The following is a 17,343-nucleotide window of genomic DNA, read 5'->3' on the forward strand; positions in this document are numbered from 1 at the left end:
CAGAGGCAGCCAGCTGCTGTGGGGTGGGCCGCAGGGAGGCCTCACTGAGCCCAAACTGTGTACCCTCACCTTCGGTCATCTCCCCCCGTCCTGCCAAAAAGCGCAATTTAAAAAGCACATTCTTCCAGTTTCATAAACAGCCTCTGGACTTTGCCTCAGCTCCAAATTTCTATAGACCTTTGGCTCTCCGCTCAGTCCCTGGTCTTAAGCTGCCTGTCCCTCATCTGGGTATCCCCTGTATCTCCCCACGGCCCCCTCCCCTCTCTCAACCCCACTCTGTACCCCAAAGCTCCCTCTGTCCTTTCTCCCCCTCCCCTCTGGCCCATTTTAGAGGTCTGGGCCTTGGGGGAGGTGGGTCCAGGGCAAAGACTGGATGTGGAGGGAGGTCGGTCAGAGCCTTCTTCCTCTCTGGTCGGAAAGCTGACTGGGATTCTAGGCCATGGTCCCTCCCCACACCCCCTTGTCCTTGACACCCCCCACCCCCCACCAGTCTGGATTGTCTATTGTGACTCCTTTTACGTCTTGGAAAAAGTTAGCACAACAAAGGGCTCCTTTGTCGCTCACCCCTCTGCCTCCTGGCCTCACCCAGGCCCCCCAACCCCGCCCCCCCCCAGCAGCTGTTCTCAGGCCTCTCGCCTGTCTGATTTGCTTGTCTGGCCTCTGGGAGAGTGAGGTGGGGAAAACCAGGCCAGGACAGTTCGATTTGGGGTGAGGTGCAGAGGGTGGGGGAGGTCAGCGAAGAGTCTGGATCGGTGGGGGTGTGGTGTCGGCAGCCACTGATCCTTTGCTGCAGGCTGCTCTCTGGGCAGGGACAGGGACAGGGACCTGGGGCCACAGCAGTGCTGGTCAGCCAGGCTGACCAGGGAAGTGGTGCCCAGGCCCAGCTAAGAGCCAGGAAAGCCCTGCCAAGGTTGTTGGCCTGGTTCCCTGTCATCAACCGCCTGGCAGTCCCTAGTTGTGTTGTAGCATGCAGCTAGCCAGCCCCCCACCGCTCCCCGCCCCCATCCAGGTGTTTCTTTTCTCTGTGCCTGGACTTCGGGGCCACATGAGGTGCTATGAGGTGCTTGGGCAGGAACTCTGGGCCCCTTTGAATTCCAGAACCTCGTGTGCTGGAGTTTGGGGTGAGACTAGATAGAATTCTGGGGTGTGGGAGGAGGCAGGGATCTATCTCCTCAGGGAGGCGTCCTTGCCCCTCCTTGGCCCTGGGCAAGTGGTCTTGGCAAAGCCTCAGGAGGGTGCTGGGTGGCCCCTTGGGAATCTGGGGTTGACTGGGTCACAGTTCTCATCCAGTACAGTACACCCCCAGCTGCCCTGGCTTCGGGCACAGACAGCCCCCATGCAACCCAGCCCTGTTCTGCCTGGGGTGATGGGCATGGGGCCAGGCACTGGGAAGGATTTGTAGGGGGAGCTGCCCTTGCTCGCTAGGTCACCCTCCTGGCTGCCCTCTTAGAACTGAATAACAGGAGGGGAGGGGAATAGTAACCGGGGCATAGGACATAGTATCGTATGGAGGCCAGACAGACAGAGCATTGATGGGAACAGACCCCCTTTGTCATGCTTTTCCCCCCAGACAGGGGGCACCCAGAGCAATGGGCTTCCGGGGCCCATAGGAACGCTTCTCCCTGTCTCCAGGGGGGTCCCCCTGCTTATCTCAGGGAGTCCCACCTGCTGTGCCCCAACGTTTGTGACTCTGCACACCCTACCTTGGGTCCCTGGCCAGGGGATTGTTTGGGTGGAGGAGGGGCTGTGGCTGCTGGCAGAGGGGGTGGGGGGGGGAGCGGAAGCAGAGGGGGTGGGGGAGTGGCCGGCTTTGAATATCCTGTTGACCCCAGTTTCCTCTGTCCCCAGCTTGTGTCCTCTTCCCTCCCTCCTCATCAGGCCTTAACTCCTTCCTAACGTGGGGGAGATGGGGCCGGGCTGCCCAGGGTCCAGGGCTGTGGAACCAGGCTGACACCCACGCCCAAGCACCAAGTACAGCCACATCCGTGTACAAATCTGATGGTTTATTATCTGCTCTTTCTGGTTTTGAAGGTGGGGTCCTGCGGAAGTAGGCAGGACTGATGGGGTGCTGGAGCTTCATGGGCAGCCTCATTTCCCCAGTCGGGCTGGGAAGTCCCAGGTTTCCTGAGACTGTGTCCCTGCCCCAGAGTTTGACTCCTGGCAGCAGTGGGGTGGCTGGGAGAGGCTCCTGGGAGAGATCAGGAGGCAGGGTGGGCACCGTATGAAGGATGGTGACCTGGGTCTCTAACCGCCCTTCTCCTCTTGTCTCTCTAGCCATTGAGACCCAGAGCAGCAGTTCCGAAGAGATAGTGCCCAGCCCCCCCTCGCCACCCCCTCTCCCCCGCATCTACAAGCCTTGCTTTGTCTGTCAAGACAAATCCTCAGGCTACCACTATGGGGTCAGCGCTTGTGAGGGCTGCAAGGTGAGTTGAGGGGGTCACTGGGAAGGATATCCCTGATTAGATGAGTGGGGTGGTCCCACTGCCGAGGGCTGGGGCTGTGTCGGTGGGGGTGGGGGTGGGGGTGGTAGTGGGTGTCCCTGAAGCTGCTGATCTTACTTCTGTGCGGAGGTGGCGGCAGCCTTGGAGGAGAGGAAGCCTTCAGCAGAGCCTCCTTCCCCGTCGATGAGCAGGGGTCCCCCAGACCAGAGGTCCCCCTCCTGCCTCAGCTCTTTTCCCCATCATCTCCATCCTCCAGCTGGCAGGGTGTACACCCGCTCTGCTACCGCCGCCCGGGTTGCCATGGGGAGCTAGCTGCCGACTGGCTCTTGGCTGGGGACCCAGGAGGCCTGCCCTCTGTGGCCCTGCCTGAACCTCGCCATGGCAGCCTGGCAGGAGGCCGTTAGGAGCAGGCACCTTGCCTTGGCCTCTCCTTCAGGTGCCCAGGCTGTGGGCTTCCCAGAGTCTGGCTGGATTTCTACGTGCCCATGTTTGGCTCCAGGGTGCAGATGTGGCTGCCACCTTCCCAGCAGCTGTGGGCATGGCCTCTCCTCCTCCTCTCCCCAGGGCTTGAGCCTCTGTACCTGTTTCTTCCCCAGAGACTGGGGCTCAGAAGCGGCACAGCTTTGAGGCTTGAGGCCCTGGGCTGCCCCTCGGTGTGGGGCAGAGATCAAGGGCAAAGCACCAGGCCTTGGACTCTGTGTCTGCCTCTCCTGTCTGGTTGTTCTTGGTCTGCCTTAGCCTGTCTGTCAGTCTCTCTGTTAGCCCGTGTGGGCAGCCCCTGACCAGCCTGGTCTACCTGTGATCAGTCTGTGCGCACCTGCCTGGTTAGTGAATGCGTGTTTTGCTGCTTTGCTCTTGAGCGCGCTCTCCACCTGTCTGGCCAGGCTGTGTGTGTGTCTGTGCGGCCCCTCCTGCTTGCCTTCTCTTCCTGTGCTCTGAGCCCAGGGCTGTGGGCTCCAGAGCTCTGCCCCTCTCTCATCTAGCCCCATCTGCCCCTTTACTTGACTCACCAGCAGCCCGAGGTCCTTTTCCCCAGGAGAGAGGAAGCTGGGTCTATGCGTGCGGGTTGGGGGAAGCCCTCTGCCCACCTGCCGTGTTCAGGCAGCAGGTATTGGGACTCTTCTCGGGGTATCCTTGTAGGCGGACCCTTCTCTCTGCCTTATCAGGTCTACTCACGTAGTTGATGGCCAAAGCCCTTGGGGGCAGCAGCCACCTGGCCCTCTGCCCCCACGGCTGAGGCCACAGGCCAGCGCTGTTCCTACTGTGGGTATGGCTGACCTGACTCCCTGCCCTCCATACCCAGGGCTTCTTCCGCCGCAGCATCCAGAAGAACATGGTGTACACGTGTCATCGGGACAAGAACTGCATCATCAATAAGGTGACCCGGAACCGCTGCCAGTACTGCCGGCTGCAGAAGTGCTTCGAAGTGGGCATGTCCAAGGAGTGTGAGTGCCATGGGCAGGGCGGGGCCATGCATTGGGCAGGGCACGAGTGCCTGGCCACTAAAGCTGGGTGATCAGGGGCATGTGGATGTGTGCGTGGATGTGAACGGGCGTGCTCGTGACGTGGTGTACAAGCTGGTGGTTGAGGACGGTTCACCTATAGCTGCAGGGACCTGTCTGTCTGTCTCACTAGTTGTGTGTCCATGTGCGGACAGCCCTTCCTGTTCGAGTGAGGCGGGCTGTGTGTGCTCGCTCACGTGTATGCATGTGTCTGCGCCCGCTGGCTTGCTTCCAGGCCCTGGTTGGCTTTGGGGTGGGGCTCAGAGGCATCCCTGAGTCCCTCTGGATTGTGCATCTTAGGACAGGGGTGCTGCTGGGTATTTGTTGTGTGTGGGGGGGGTGGGCGGAGGAGGTGCTGCAGGCGTAGGGATCTTAGAGCCTTTGTCTGGTGGAACCTGGGACCGGGAGTTGGAAGAGAGAATTGGGACTTCTCTGATCCCAGAGGAGCGGGGGCTTCCAGTTTGGGCTCAGCTGAGGCCCGATGGAGGGAGAGAGGGAGGGCTGGACAGGGAGACCCTCTTGTGTTGAAATCATGGGTGTTGCCGTGGTGACCGGTGATTGATGATGTCAGAGATAAATGACGCTGACAGACGCCTCCTTGTCTGCGTGGCCGTTGCCATGGTGCCTGAGCCGTGGGGGATGGGGTGGGGGAGGGGGCTGCAGGACCCTCTAGCCCTTTGTGGGCAGGGCAGTGGAAGAAGGAAGCCGGGAGGGGACGAGGGGGGGACACGAGCAGCCCCAGACAGGAGCAGAGGGACCCTGCAGCACCCGGCCACCTCCTGCCTCAGGGGGAAGGGGCTGCGTTGTCCGGAGCCCAGGAAGTGCCTGCTGTGCGCCGCGGAGCGGGTGATAACTCGGGACCCGCAGGCCTGGGACCCTTCCCTGCGGGGCCCCGCACCTCCTCCTCCCTCTGTTGCTACCACCTTCCGCTCCCAGAGCTTTTCATCACAGAAGGACCGGGGTGGGGACCCCCTCTCCCTTCCACCACCAACTCCCCCTTTCCCTCCCTCCTTCTCCTCTCTGGCTGCTCTGTGCCCCGGAGCTGAGCAGCTGCCATTTCAATAGAATTAAAGCTTCCGAATGATAAACGTCTTGTCACAGCTGCAATTTTCTCTTCCCAAATTATCCCCCCACTCTCTCTCTCCCTCTCCCTTCTCTCCCTTGCACTTTATTGAATTTGCAGAATCGACATGAGTGATCTCCAAATTATGCCTGCCCCCCCCACCGCTGCCCCCCCCTGGGCCCCCCACCCCCACCCTCTCTTCCTCCAGTGTCAGCAGCCGCCGCCACTGGTCCTGTGAGTGATTGTGTGTCTGGGATAATCGGCTGGTAACGACCCCATCGCTTCTTTAAAGCCGAGTGGTGTGTGCGGCTCAGCGCCCCCGGTGATTTGTCAGCTCCCCCGGCTAATGGGCCGAGAGATTCTCCCACCCGGGACCCCCACTCTCAGGCTGGGGGGCCCTACTCTTCGCCTGGCCGCCCAAAGAGCTCTCCGAGCCCGTCCCCGGGACCCCAGGGAGACAGCTGCCCGGAGGTCTGGGGGATGGTGGAGGCAGGAGCCGGTCCTCCCTGGAGGCAGGGGGAGCGGGAGGCAGGGAGGCCGAGCACAGACGTGGGACACTGTGCACACGTGCCTTCAGCCCTGGACCCCCGCGCGTGCGCACCCGGAGTGTGAGCTGGAGTAGATGCGTGGGAGAGCAGGCGTGCGTGCGGTGGTCACGGGGCCCTGGGGCAGGCCTCGGTGTGTGGGCCGGGTGGGCACGGCGGGAGGCGGGGGGGGGGCACCGTGTGTCGCCGTCCCGCCTGCCTGTGCGCTCGCGTGTGTACGCATTCATGTGCGCGCCCCCGCCGGGTGGCCTCCTTCGCAGCCGGCTGCTCTCGGTCTGGTGGGAGGAGCTCGGGCTGGGGATGGACGGGCTTGGGGACGAACCGCCGGCCGCACTTGCCCTCTAACCGCGCGGCCTGGGCCCTCCACAGCCGTGAGGAACGACCGAAACAAGAAGAAGAAGGAGGCGCCCAAGCCCGAGTGCTCCGAGAGCTACACGCTGACGCCGGAGGTGGGGGAGCTCATCGAGAAGGTGCGCAAAGCGCATCAGGAGACCTTCCCCGCCCTCTGCCAGCTGGGCAAATACACTACGGTACGGCCCCCCGGGTCACCCCTTCTGCCAGGCCTGCCCCTCCGCACCCCTGCCTGGGCCACCGCCGCGTCCCCCCCCACCTCCCCCCCCCTTCCTCCCCGCCGCCTCCCATCAAGGAGCTCTCAGGAAGTGAAGGCAGTAGAGGGCAGGTCTGCGGGGGCTGGCGGAGCCGGGCCGAGAAGGCGCCACGAGGGGAGGCCCTCACTCTCCCCCGTCTCCCCAGAACAACAGCTCAGAACAGCGTGTCTCTCTGGACATTGACCTCTGGGACAAGTTCAGTGAACTCTCCACCAAGTGCATCATTAAGACTGTGGAGTTCGCCAAGCAGCTGCCCGGCTTCACCACCCTCACCATTGCGGACCAGATCACCCTTCTCAAGGCTGCCTGCCTGGACATCCTGGTGAGGGTCTGCACCCTGCCCCCCTGGGCACTACCCCCGTGTCCTTGGAGGATGTCCTGCCACTCAAATAGCCACCTCCCTAAACGTCCATCTGGAATCGACCTGTCCAAATGCCCACCCACCCAAATAGCCACCCTTCCTCTCCCCCATGGGTCCACCTGTGCACTCAGCCACTCAGCCCCCGGATGTGCACTGGGTCACCCGTATAGCTGTACACGCGTCCATCCACCCTCAGTCCGTCTTTCCATCCGACCTGCCTTCCAGCCACCCATCTTCCCATCTATTCAGTCTAATAAAGATTCACCTGGGACCCTGTGTGGCCAGGCCTTGAACTGGGTGTCAGGAACAGAGGTGAACACACCACTGTCCCCTCTCGAAAACCTCCTATTGGTGGAGGCAACAGATATGTAAACAGAGCTTGCAAAACTGTGATAAGCGCTGGCTGGAGATGGGGGAGGGCTGTCCCCTCCCTGAAGGACAGAGAGCCACACTGCTGGACCCTAGGGAGGGCGCCCCAGAGGAGGCTGTATCGAGGGGTTTGTAGAAGGGGCGTGTGAACCGCCTGCTGGAGTGGGACCGGCTGGATTCAGGGGACTGCGGGGCATCTGGTGGGGCCAGAGGGTGGGCTGGACTGGAGGCAGGATGGGGGCGGATGGGATTGTCAAATCCAGGGCTGGAGGGAGGACTGTCCTCCCTGTCTTCCCTGATGGGCTCAGCCCACCTGTTCCTTCTGGACCACCTCCAAGGTGGTCGAGATGTGGAATGTTGTGTTGGGATGTGACCAGGCTGCTCTTCCTGATAGGGGTGGGGTGGGGTGGGAGGTGGGATGCAAGAGGCAGGATCAGGGTTTGAGAAAGTTGAAGACGATATACATTTATGGAGCTCTTGTTGCGTACCCAGTCCTGGGAACTGTAGACATAAATCTACTGTGGCCTTTGCCTTCTTGGAAATTCTAGTTTCCCTCTCAATTCTCTGCATGGAGGCAGGATGAGCTAGATCAGCTGTCCGATGTGGAGGCCACTGGTCATGTGTGGCTCTTAAAATTTAAATTAATTAAACTTCAATTCAGTTCAGGTTTTCACTTGCACTTGCCACATTTCAAGTGCCCAGCGGCCACACTGTGGCCGGTGGCTACCACAGTGCACGGTGCAGACGTAGAGCGTGTCCAGCATTGCAGACGGTTCTCCGGGACAGCACTCTGGCTGCCCGCCAGGTGGTCCTCGGGGCTTGCTGGTGCTAGAAGTGCTCCGGGACGTGAGTTCCTGAACTCGAGAACCCTCTGCATCCAGATCCTGCGGATCTGCACGCGGTACACGCCCGAGCAGGACACAATGACCTTCTCGGATGGGCTGACCCTGAACCGGACCCAGATGCACAATGCCGGCTTCGGCCCTCTCACGGACCTGGTCTTCGCCTTCGCCAACCAGCTGCTGCCCCTGGAGATGGATGATGCTGAGACTGGGCTGCTCAGTGCCATCTGCCTCATCTGTGGAGGTGGGCAGGGGGCCTGGGTCTGGGGGCCAGGCCCAGGGTGGTGGTACGACCCCCAGAGCCTCTCCCGGGGAGAAGCTCAGGGACCCTCAGATCAGAAAGGGACCTGTCAGACCCTTGTCAGACCCCTGTTAGAGGGGGAAACCGAGTCCCAGAGGAGCAGGGTCTGGTCTGCGGCCACACGGCAAGGGAGTCGTGATGGAGACCTGGATTCTGGTTCCGTTTCCAGGCAGTGCTCGTTGTAGGGGGCTTAGGAGTGAGGACTTGAAGGTCAGACCACCCAGGTTCAAATCCTGGCCAACGTGTGACCTTTAACAGGTTGCTGAACTTCTCTGAGCCTCTGTTTCTGTAAAATGGGGGCAGTAATGGTCTTCCCCTCATAAAGTTGATGGGAGGATTAGGGGGTAATAAATAAGGCACAGTGTGCCCAGAGCAAGACCCAGTAAATGTTGGCTGCTGTTATTATTTTATTATTATGAGTTCTACCTTATCAGGCTGGTGTCCAGAATAATGGGCAGGAGTGGGAGACCTGTCCCTACTTAAGATGGCGCTGCCTGTGTCCAGGGATCCCACCTCCATGAACTGGGCTCTCAGGGCGACCTTTGGGCAACCCCTGTCCCCAGCCCCTCTTTGCTCACATTTGAGAGCCTCTTAGGGCCTTTTTGTGTGGGGACCACCCCCGCCCCCCAGCAGAGAAGCTCAGCCTGTGGTCTGGGCAGGCATGCCCCCTGGTGGTCAAGTCTGGAAGTGCAGCTGTGTTCCTTGCTGGGCTAGGGCAGCGACTCAGCGGGCATCTCTGCTTCCTCAGACCGGCAGGACCTGGAGCAGCCAGACAGGGTGGACATGCTGCAGGAGCCGCTACTTGAGGCACTGAAGGTCTATGTGCGGAAACGGAGGCCCAGCCGCCCACACATGTTCCCCAAGATGCTGATGAAGATCACAGACCTGCGAAGCATCAGTGCTAAGGGTGAGGCTCCCACACCTGGAGATGCCCCATGTGTCTGCTGGGGCTGGGCCCCAACACCTGGCCCAGGACCCACCGTCCATGTTCAGGGTCAGGCCTCCTGCATCTGAGCTGACACCCCACGTCTTTGTGTCCATGTGATGCCCCACCCACCGGACCCCACCTTGCCTAGGTGACCCCCGCCTGTGAGCCCCAAGGTGGCAGTGTCATCTTTGCGTGGTGGCTAAGGGCTCTGGAAGCAGACTGTGTGGGTGTGTGTCCTTGAGCAGGTCAGACAACAGCTCTGAGCCTCAGTTCCCCACCTGAGGAGTGGGGATAATGATGGTGTTTACAGAGTTGTTTCGAGATGTCAGTAGGAGAGTCCACAGCACACAGCGCATAGGAAGGGCCCAGTGTCAAGCCCAGGTGGTCTGACCCCAGAGCCCGAGTCTGGAACCACTTTGCCCTGCTGACCCTCAGCCGTGGGGGCTTAGGAGGGCTGCCTTATGTCAAAGAGCTGAGCCCCGAGTTCAGTGCACGGTGGAAGCTGATATGGGCAGTACTGACCCTCCCACCCCCTCCACCCTCCCTCCTGGGCCCACAGTTGCTTGTGGGGCTGGAGGAGCAGGGCGGGCATGCTGACCTCCGTGCCTCCTTTCCTGCAGGGGCTGAGCGGGTGATCACGCTGAAGATGGAGATCCCGGGCTCCATGCCACCTCTCATCCAGGAAATGCTGGAGAACTCAGAGGGCCTGGACACTCTGAGCGGACAAGGGGGGGCCGGGGGGCGGGATGGGGGCGGCCTGGCTCCCCCGCCCGGCAGCTGCAGCCCCAGCCTCAGCCCCAGCTCGAACAGAAGCAGCCCGGCCACGCACTCCCCGTGACTGCCCGTGCCCCGTGGACACAGCCCTTGCCCTGTGCCCTGGCTTTTCTCTGCCTTTCTACCAACCATGCGACCCTTGCCAGCCCTGCCCCCCACCTGTCCTCCCTTCCCTGGGGGACCGGAGGGAGGCGGCGGCGACTCTTCGGACAGAGGCCCGGGCCTGCGATGGACTGCCCGCTCCTGCAGATGTCTGGGCTGACATCGGGGGCAAGGACTGAGTGAGGACCCCCGGTCCCGGGCCTCAGGATGGGCCCCGGGGCCTCGTGTTCATCAAGACACCCCTCTGCCCACCTCTCCACATCTTCATCACCAGCAAATGCCAGGACCTGGCTCCCCCATCCTCGCAAGCCATTGCCTCCCCGTTGGGGAACCCCCCTGCCTCGGTTGGTGACAGAGGGGGTGGGCCGGGGTGGGGGATTCCCCCTGTACATACCCTGCCATACCAACCCCAAGGTATTCTTGCTGGTTTTGTTTTTATTTTAATTTTTTTTTTTTGGTTTTGATTTTTTTAATAAGAATTTTCATTTTAAGCACATTTATACTGAAGGAATCTGTGCGGTGTATTGGGGGGAGCTGGATTCAGAGCTGGAGGGGGGTGGGTCCTGGGGGAGGGGAGTGGCTCAGAAGGGGCTCCCCCTCTCTAAGTCCCTGTGCCCCCTAAGCCCTCCTCCCCAGCCTTTTCCTCTTCAGTTTTCTCTTTAAAACTGTGAAGTACTAACTTTCCGAGGCCTGCCCTCCCTTCCCCCTCTGCCTAACCACTGGGCGTGGACAGTTTCCCGGCAACCCCTGGAAGGAGGGGGCTCCCGCAGGAGATGGGGCAGGGGCGAAGCAAGGGGGCCTCAGAACATAAAGGCGTGTGTTTCTCAGCCTCGTGTCCTCGGCAGAGCTGCCTCCCCATCAGAGCCCACGTCATCGAAGCCCTCCAGCCCCCCCACCCCGAGCCCCATGAAGGGGCTGGCCAGGGGGTCCGAGCTGCCCCTGCCCCCCAGCCTCACAGCCACCAGCACCGCCCACAGGGCCCCCAGACACACACACACACACACACACACACACACAGTGGACAGACGGGCCGGCAGACACTCGTGGCCTGAGTTCCTCCGTTTCCCTGGCCTGCCCCACCCCACCCCCGTGCCCCCTCCTTGCCCCGCAGGACGGGCCTACAGGGGGCCCCCTCCCGTCACCCCTGCACCCCCGGGTTTGGGGAGCTGGCCCTGCCCTGCCCTCCTTGCCCCGGGGTTGGGGTCTCATCCCCCCAGAGCCCGCTGGTGCACCTGTTACTGTTGGACTTTCCACTGAGATCTACTGGATAAAGAATAAAGTTATATTTATTCTACACGTGCCTCAGAGCCTCGCTGCCTCGCCGCATTCTCTCGGTGTCTGGGCAGGGGCTGGGGGTCAGCTGTGGGCACTGGGGGGGGGGCCAAGCCGCCTTCAGAGCTTGCCTTGCTGTGCTGGAATCTTTGGAGACCCAATGGAAGGAGATGACCTGCCCTTAGAAAGCCAGCCCTTGGTCTAGGGGCTTTCACAGCCCGTTAGGGACCCCAGTGTGGAGTAGGGGAGGGGAGAAAGGGAGAGACTACCTGCACCTTCAGGGAGTCCCCAGTCCGAGGGAGAAAGCCACCTCCGCCCTCAAAGCCCCTAGCCCTTGGGAAGCCAGAGGTTGAGTCCGGGGGGTCACTTAGTGGCAGAGGAGTTCTATTTTTGGAGTGACCACAGATGACCTTCACAGCAGGAGTGGCAGTTGGCATGGGGACCTGGGTCAGGGGCTCATTGCAAACGAAGAAGAGCTCAGGATTGGGATGGAAACTTGGGAGGCCAGCCCTCTTGTCCCTCTGCCTCCAGGAAGAATTGTCCTGCCCTCCCCTGTCCACCCCTAAGCTCACTTCTGTGGGCAGGAGGCACAGAGGGCACAGGTGACAGGGCACCCGGATGCTCCTGGTTGAGAGGATGGAGTGTGACAGGCCTTGAGGGTCCCCAGAAGCCAGTTCCCCCCCCCCACCGCCACTACACATCAAGGCCCAGAGAGGGCAGTGCCCTTGCCCATGGTCACACAGCAAGTTAGTGGCAGACTGGGGAACAGTACTAAGGGCTCCTACCTCTCAGCCAGGGCTCTTTCCCGGATCCCTGAAGCCCTTGAAGAAGCATCAATCGCTGAGATCTTGGGGGCGGGGGCGTCTGGGGAGGTGGCAGTGGAGGCTGCGTTTGGGGAGGGTTAGCAGGGCGCCTGGGCGAGAAGAGATTCCTGGGCGGGAAGAAAGAGTTCCTTCCACGGGGGTCCACCTGCCATTTCTACTTTAGCCATCAGGTGGCGCCAGATCCTCACTTATGTCACAGTCTGGCCCAGGCTGGAGAGGATGCTGAGGACAGGCTCTCTTCCTCTAGCAAATATTTTCTAACACTTTCTAACAGGTTTCTTTATGAACCTGACATAATTTAACCTAACATACCAAACACATGCTTTAAAAAGTCACCATGCTGGCACACTATATTGTGAAGGAGAAATTCAGGGAAAGTACTGTGAATATCCATGTGTCAATGCTTGGGCCCAATCATTGGGCAGATAGGACACAGTCCTACACTTGCTTCTATTTATTTATTTATTTTTTTTGTGTGTGTGGTTACGCGGGCCTCTCACTGCTGTGGCCTCTCCCGTTGCGGAGCACAGGCTCCGGACGCGCAGGCTCAGCGGCTACGGCTCACGGGCCCAGCCGCTCCGCGGCATGTGGGATCTTCCCGGACCGGGGCACGAACCCGCGTCCCCTGCATCGGCAGGCGGACTCTCAACCACTGCGCCACCAGGGAAGCCCCTTGCTTCTATTTTTTAATGAACATTTGGATTTAAAAGAAGTAGGAAGGTCAGAAGCTATTCTGTACAAGGAACCCAGGAAAATTAAAGAGTATGGGGTGGATAAAAACCAATAACGAATAATAAAACCATGCAAAAAAAAAATCCCAAACTAAACCCTTAATGTTTTATATGTAAAACAGGGTCAGGTTTTGGGTTCAGGTAATTATAAAGAGGCTGTTCACTATGTAAATGTCAGTGGAACATTCTAAAGGAGTGTGTGACAATTCTTTATTGTGGGGGGACATTGGCATTCTTAGCCCCTACCGGCCAAATGCCAAGAGGGTGCCCCTCATCGTGACGACTAAAGCAGTGATGCCCACACTTACAAAGCACCCCCCTTGGGATAGTAACTTTGCTGCTGGGGCTTGAGGTTGCTCTGGATGGTTCATAGTTCACTGTAGAGCAGAGTTTCTTATCTACGGCACAAGTGACATTTTGGGCTATGAATTATTTGTTGCGAGGGGCCGTCCTGCACACTGTAGGATGATTAGCAGCAGCCCTGGCTTCTATCCACTCGTTGCACCTTCCCTCAAGCTGTGACAACCAAATATATCTGCAGACGTTGCCCAATGTCCCCTGGGGGGCAAAATCGCCCCCAGTTGAGAACCACTGCTACAGTCTGGTCATCGAGGGCTGACATGTGCTTTGCCTATGGGAGCACAGGGCAGAGGCATTTAACTAGGCCTGGAGCAGGGCTCGGAAGGCTTCCTGGAACAGGTGCTCCCTCCCAGCTAAATCTCTAAGGGGAAGAGTTAGCCAGGTGGAATGCAGAGGTCATAAAAAGCTTCTGGTGGTCAGAAACTATCCCCAGCTCTGTGTTTTAACCATTTTGGGTTTCGGTTGACAAGGCAGAGCAGCTGAAGCTCTAGAGGCTGGGACGGGCTGGCCAAGGCCAATTCAGGAGCTGGACTTGATCCTGCGGGCAATGGCAGTGAAGGATTCGAAGCCAGTGCGTGAGGGGGTCAGATTAGAATGGCAGGGGGCGGGAGCAGAGGCTGAGGAAGGGAGTACCCCAGGCCGTCGGTGACCGGCTGACCCTGGGCAGCCTCTGAAGGGGTGGGGAAGAGTGGCCAAGGGAGGAAATGCTTAGGTGGTAAAACAGGAGGACCAGGTGATTGATGGGACGTGGAAGGTGGGCAGAGGACGGGCTCTGGCAACAACAGACGGAGGTGGCCAGGGTGGATGGGGACCCCAGCAACTGAGAGGAGAGCTAAGGAAGTTGGGGCACCATGTGAGTTACTGGTGACCCCCTCCACGCGCCTCACTCCACTCCTGCCACACCAGCCTCCTTGTTGGCCTCCAAGGCCTCCAGCTTCTTCCTGCCTCAGGACCTTTGTTCTTCCATTCCCTCCAACGGGAATGCTCTTCCCGGAGAAGCTTCACGGCTGGCAACTTGCTATGTTCTGCTCCCCGTCACTCCTCAGGGGTGTCACTCTCTCTCCCCTTACTCTTTACACTGGCTGGTGGTACAGTCTATATTTATTGTCCACCAGAATGTAAGCTTCACAGGGGCAAGTTTTGTTCACCACAGGAGCCCAACACCTGAATCTGCTAATACAGCAGCCACTCGCCACAGGTGGCGGCCGAGTCTGAGATACGTGGCTGGTCCAAATTGAGATGTGCTCCAAGCACAGAGCACACACCAGCCTTCAAAGACTTAGTACAAAACGAAGAATATAAAACATCTCCTCGATACTTTTTTTATATGGATGGTGTGTTGAAAAAATACTTAAAATATATTACTAAAATGAATTTCACCTGTTTCCTTTCACTTTGTAATGTGGCTAATGGAAAACTTGGAATTATATAGGTGGCTCACATCCTCTTTCTATGAAACAGTGCTGATCTTGAACATTGCCTGGTAGACATTATGTGCTCAAGAAGTATTTGTTGAAGGAATATATAGGGAAAACAGCTGGACATTCACATCTGAGTTTGCGTGGAAGGGTCCAGGCGGCAGACACAGAACTCAGTGTAGGTGGAGGGACGGTGGAACACACCGTGAGCGTGGATAAGTGCTTGGGCCTGGGGAACACTTCCAGTTCCTCATCCAGAGCAAGTTTACTGAGCACCTACTATGGGCCTGCGAGGAGGAGAGAGCTATGCATCCAGCAGAAGTGCTGCCTTGGGGCCTCCAGCTCTGGTTTGGGGGTTGGGCTGTCTGTACAGGAAGGCAACTATTTTCTTCCCAGGTGAGACCAAAAGGCAGGTAGGCATTAATTAGCTAGGGGAAGGGGGGTCTGCAGAGAGGGAGGCCGCTCCAGGCAAAGGAACAGCATGTTGAAACACTTAGAAGCAAGATTGGGTACCTACCGTGCTTGGTAGGAACAGAAAATTCGGTATGGTTTGGGGCATGGCAACCTTGGAGAAGCCAATGGGAGGGGGCCTGATGAAGCAGGGCCAGACACGCAGGGCTTCAAAAACCTTGTTCAGGTGCTGGACTTACCCTGAGGACGGGGGAGCCCCAAGGACGTAAGTAGGGGGGCTATTTAGAAAGACTCCTCCAGCTGCTGTGTGGAGCCAGGCAGGAAAGCTGAGGAAGAGGCGTGAGGGAAAGCGGAACAGGGAGGAAGCGACCAGGGACGTAGAAGACTGGGGCGCTGGCAGCCTGCTCAGCAGGGTCTGGTGAAGCCCCGGAGGTGTAGTTAGATGGTGGCCGCTGGATTTTTCAATTTGGTGCTGGCGGCTTATGGAGAGCATCCCCACTGGGGCGGTGAAGGAGGAAGAAGATGGGGGCAGAGGAGAAATAGGAGGGGAAAAGGAGGCAGACATGTAGACAGATCCTTGTACTTCCCAGGGGGTAGGTCCTCGGTGGGGAAGGAGGAGGGGAGGCGGGTGATGGCTGCAGGCAAATGCAGGGCCAGGAGCACACGTTCTGGGGGAGGTTTCTTCTGAGGATGTTTATGGACTGGGGTAACAGCAGCAGGGTGAAGAGGGGGAAGCTAGCAAAGAGTCCTGCCCTCTGACCCCACTGCCCACCCCCACTCTATCTCCATGAAAGGAGGGCCCAGCCACCTTGCCCAGGCCACAAGGTCGAGAGTGTAGACGGTGCCCAGACTGAGGCCTCCCCTCCCCCTCCCTTCCTGTGTGGGCTCCGTCAGGAGGGCAGATCATCCTGTGATGCCCCTGCAGGTAGGGAGGGAGCCACCGTGGCTGCTGCTGGCACTGGATCCTGGCCACTCGCACAGTGCATGTCAGAGATCACACACACAGCTCACACGGGGCACACAGATGCACGCGCATACGCAGAACGCACACGGGGTAGGCCCACACACGCACGGAGAGCCTGCAGAGGATGGACATGGGCTCACGCACGCGCGTGCACAACCAGAGCTCACCCAGGATATACGCGTGCATGCACACACACAAAGAGCTCACACAGGTCTTACGTGTGCTTGGGCACCCACAGCTCACACCGTATGTATGTGTACATGTGTGTGCACATACACAGAGGGCCCACACAGAGGCCACGCCTCAGTCTGAACAAGGAGAGGCCCCCAGGGATGCTGGCATCACCGTTGTTTTTGTCCTCAGTGAAACACCCCGGGCTCCACCGGACCCTCCACTTGGCACTAGCTCGCTTCCTCTTGTCCACTTGCTCTCAGCCCCCCGCCTCCTTCCTTTTAGCCTGGATGATGGCACCAAGGACCGCCTTAGTTCATTAGATGATGTCCCCAGCTTGGCTGGGAGCTGCGGATGCTGCCCGGCGGGCCATGCCCCCTGTGTGTCATCTGCTGGGCAGGGGACCCTGCGAACAGTTGCTGCGGAGCTGCTTCTCGCTCCGGGGTGGTGGGGTCTGGCCTCTGACCTCACCCCCCGCCCCAGGCAGCTCTAGATGGCCAGGTCCTGGCGGACGGTGGCCAGCGATGCCTTGCTGCGGCCGCTGCCGCCCTCGCTGTCGCAGGCCGGCGCCCGGTGAGCATAGGAGGGCGGGGCGTAGGGGTCGGGGCCCGGGCGCCTGGCGGGCAGGGCGGGCGGCGGCGGTGGGAGCAGCTGCTGCGCCTCCTCGTGCGCGCGGTTGCAGCGGTTGTCGCGCTCGGCCGCCTGGCGACAGTGGCCGGCGCGCGGGCGGCCCTTCCAGAGCAGGTGGCCCAGCTCGGCCACGCTGAGCAGCGCCGAGAGCAGCCCCACGGCGAAGTAGAAGATCACGAAGACGGTCTTCTCGGTGGGCCGGCTCACGAAGCAGTCCACCGTGTGTGGGCACGGGGCACCGGCGCACACGAAGTGCGGGGCCACGCGGAAGCCGTAGAGCAGCGCCTGGCCCGCCAGGAAGGCCAGCTCGGCCAGCAGGCGCAGCGCCACGCTCAGCAGGTAGCAGCGGCGCGCGCCGCGGCCCCCCGGGCGCCCCGGGGTCCCCAGCGACCCCGCCCCGCCGGCCGCGCCGCCCGGCTCCTTGCTGGCCCGGTGCACAGAGTAGATGACGAAGAGCACCGGGGGCGCCGACAGCAGCAGGATGTGGAAGAGCCAGAAGCGGTAGTGGGAGACGGGGAAGGCGCGGTCGTAGCAGGTCTGGCGACAGCCCGGCTGTAGCGTGTTGCACACGAACTCCTCCTGCTCGTCCTCGAACACGGCGCCGCCCACCGTGGCCAGCACCAGGATGCGGAAGATCAGCATGACCACCAGCCACAGGCGGCCCACGAGCGGCGACTGCAGCTGCACGGCGTCCAGCAGCGAGCCGAGGAACGCCCACTCCCCCAT

General features: G+C 60.1%; 2 protein-coding genes across 8 annotated transcripts in view; one reads left to right on the forward strand and one right to left on the reverse strand.

The window, feature by feature from the left end:
- RARA (retinoic acid receptor alpha) overlaps positions 1-11,130 on the forward strand; it is a 44,443-nt gene extending 33,313 nt beyond the window's left edge. For all 7 annotated transcript variants that reach the window (XM_082605035.1, XM_082605034.1, XM_082605036.1 and 4 more), the window contains 7 exons: positions 2,275-2,423; positions 3,745-3,886; positions 5,921-6,081; positions 6,305-6,481; positions 7,771-7,975; positions 8,781-8,939; positions 9,581-11,130. In XM_082605035.1, the coding sequence (XP_082461161.1) occupies positions 2,275-2,423; positions 3,745-3,886; positions 5,921-6,081; positions 6,305-6,481; positions 7,771-7,975; positions 8,781-8,939; positions 9,581-9,798 (1,211 nt within the window). In that variant the 3' untranslated portion in view covers positions 9,799-11,130. The remainder of the gene's footprint in view (positions 1-2,274; positions 2,424-3,744; positions 3,887-5,920; positions 6,082-6,304; positions 6,482-7,770; positions 7,976-8,780; positions 8,940-9,580) is intronic.
- A 5,346-nt stretch (positions 11,131-16,476) lies between these two features.
- GJD3 (gap junction protein delta 3) lies at positions 16,477-17,343 on the reverse strand (the record flags this gene model as incomplete). The annotated part of the gene is made up of 1 exon (XM_082602868.1): positions 16,477-17,343. One exon carries the CDS (start codon positions 17,341-17,343, stop codon positions 16,477-16,479), a length of 867 nt encoding a protein of 288 aa, XP_082458994.1.

The sequence above is a fragment of the Mesoplodon mirus genome, assembly GCF_964341445.2.
Source record: "Mesoplodon mirus genome assembly, chromosome: 18".
Classification (NCBI taxonomy): domain Eukaryota; kingdom Metazoa; phylum Chordata; class Mammalia; order Artiodactyla; family Ziphiidae; genus Mesoplodon; species Mesoplodon mirus.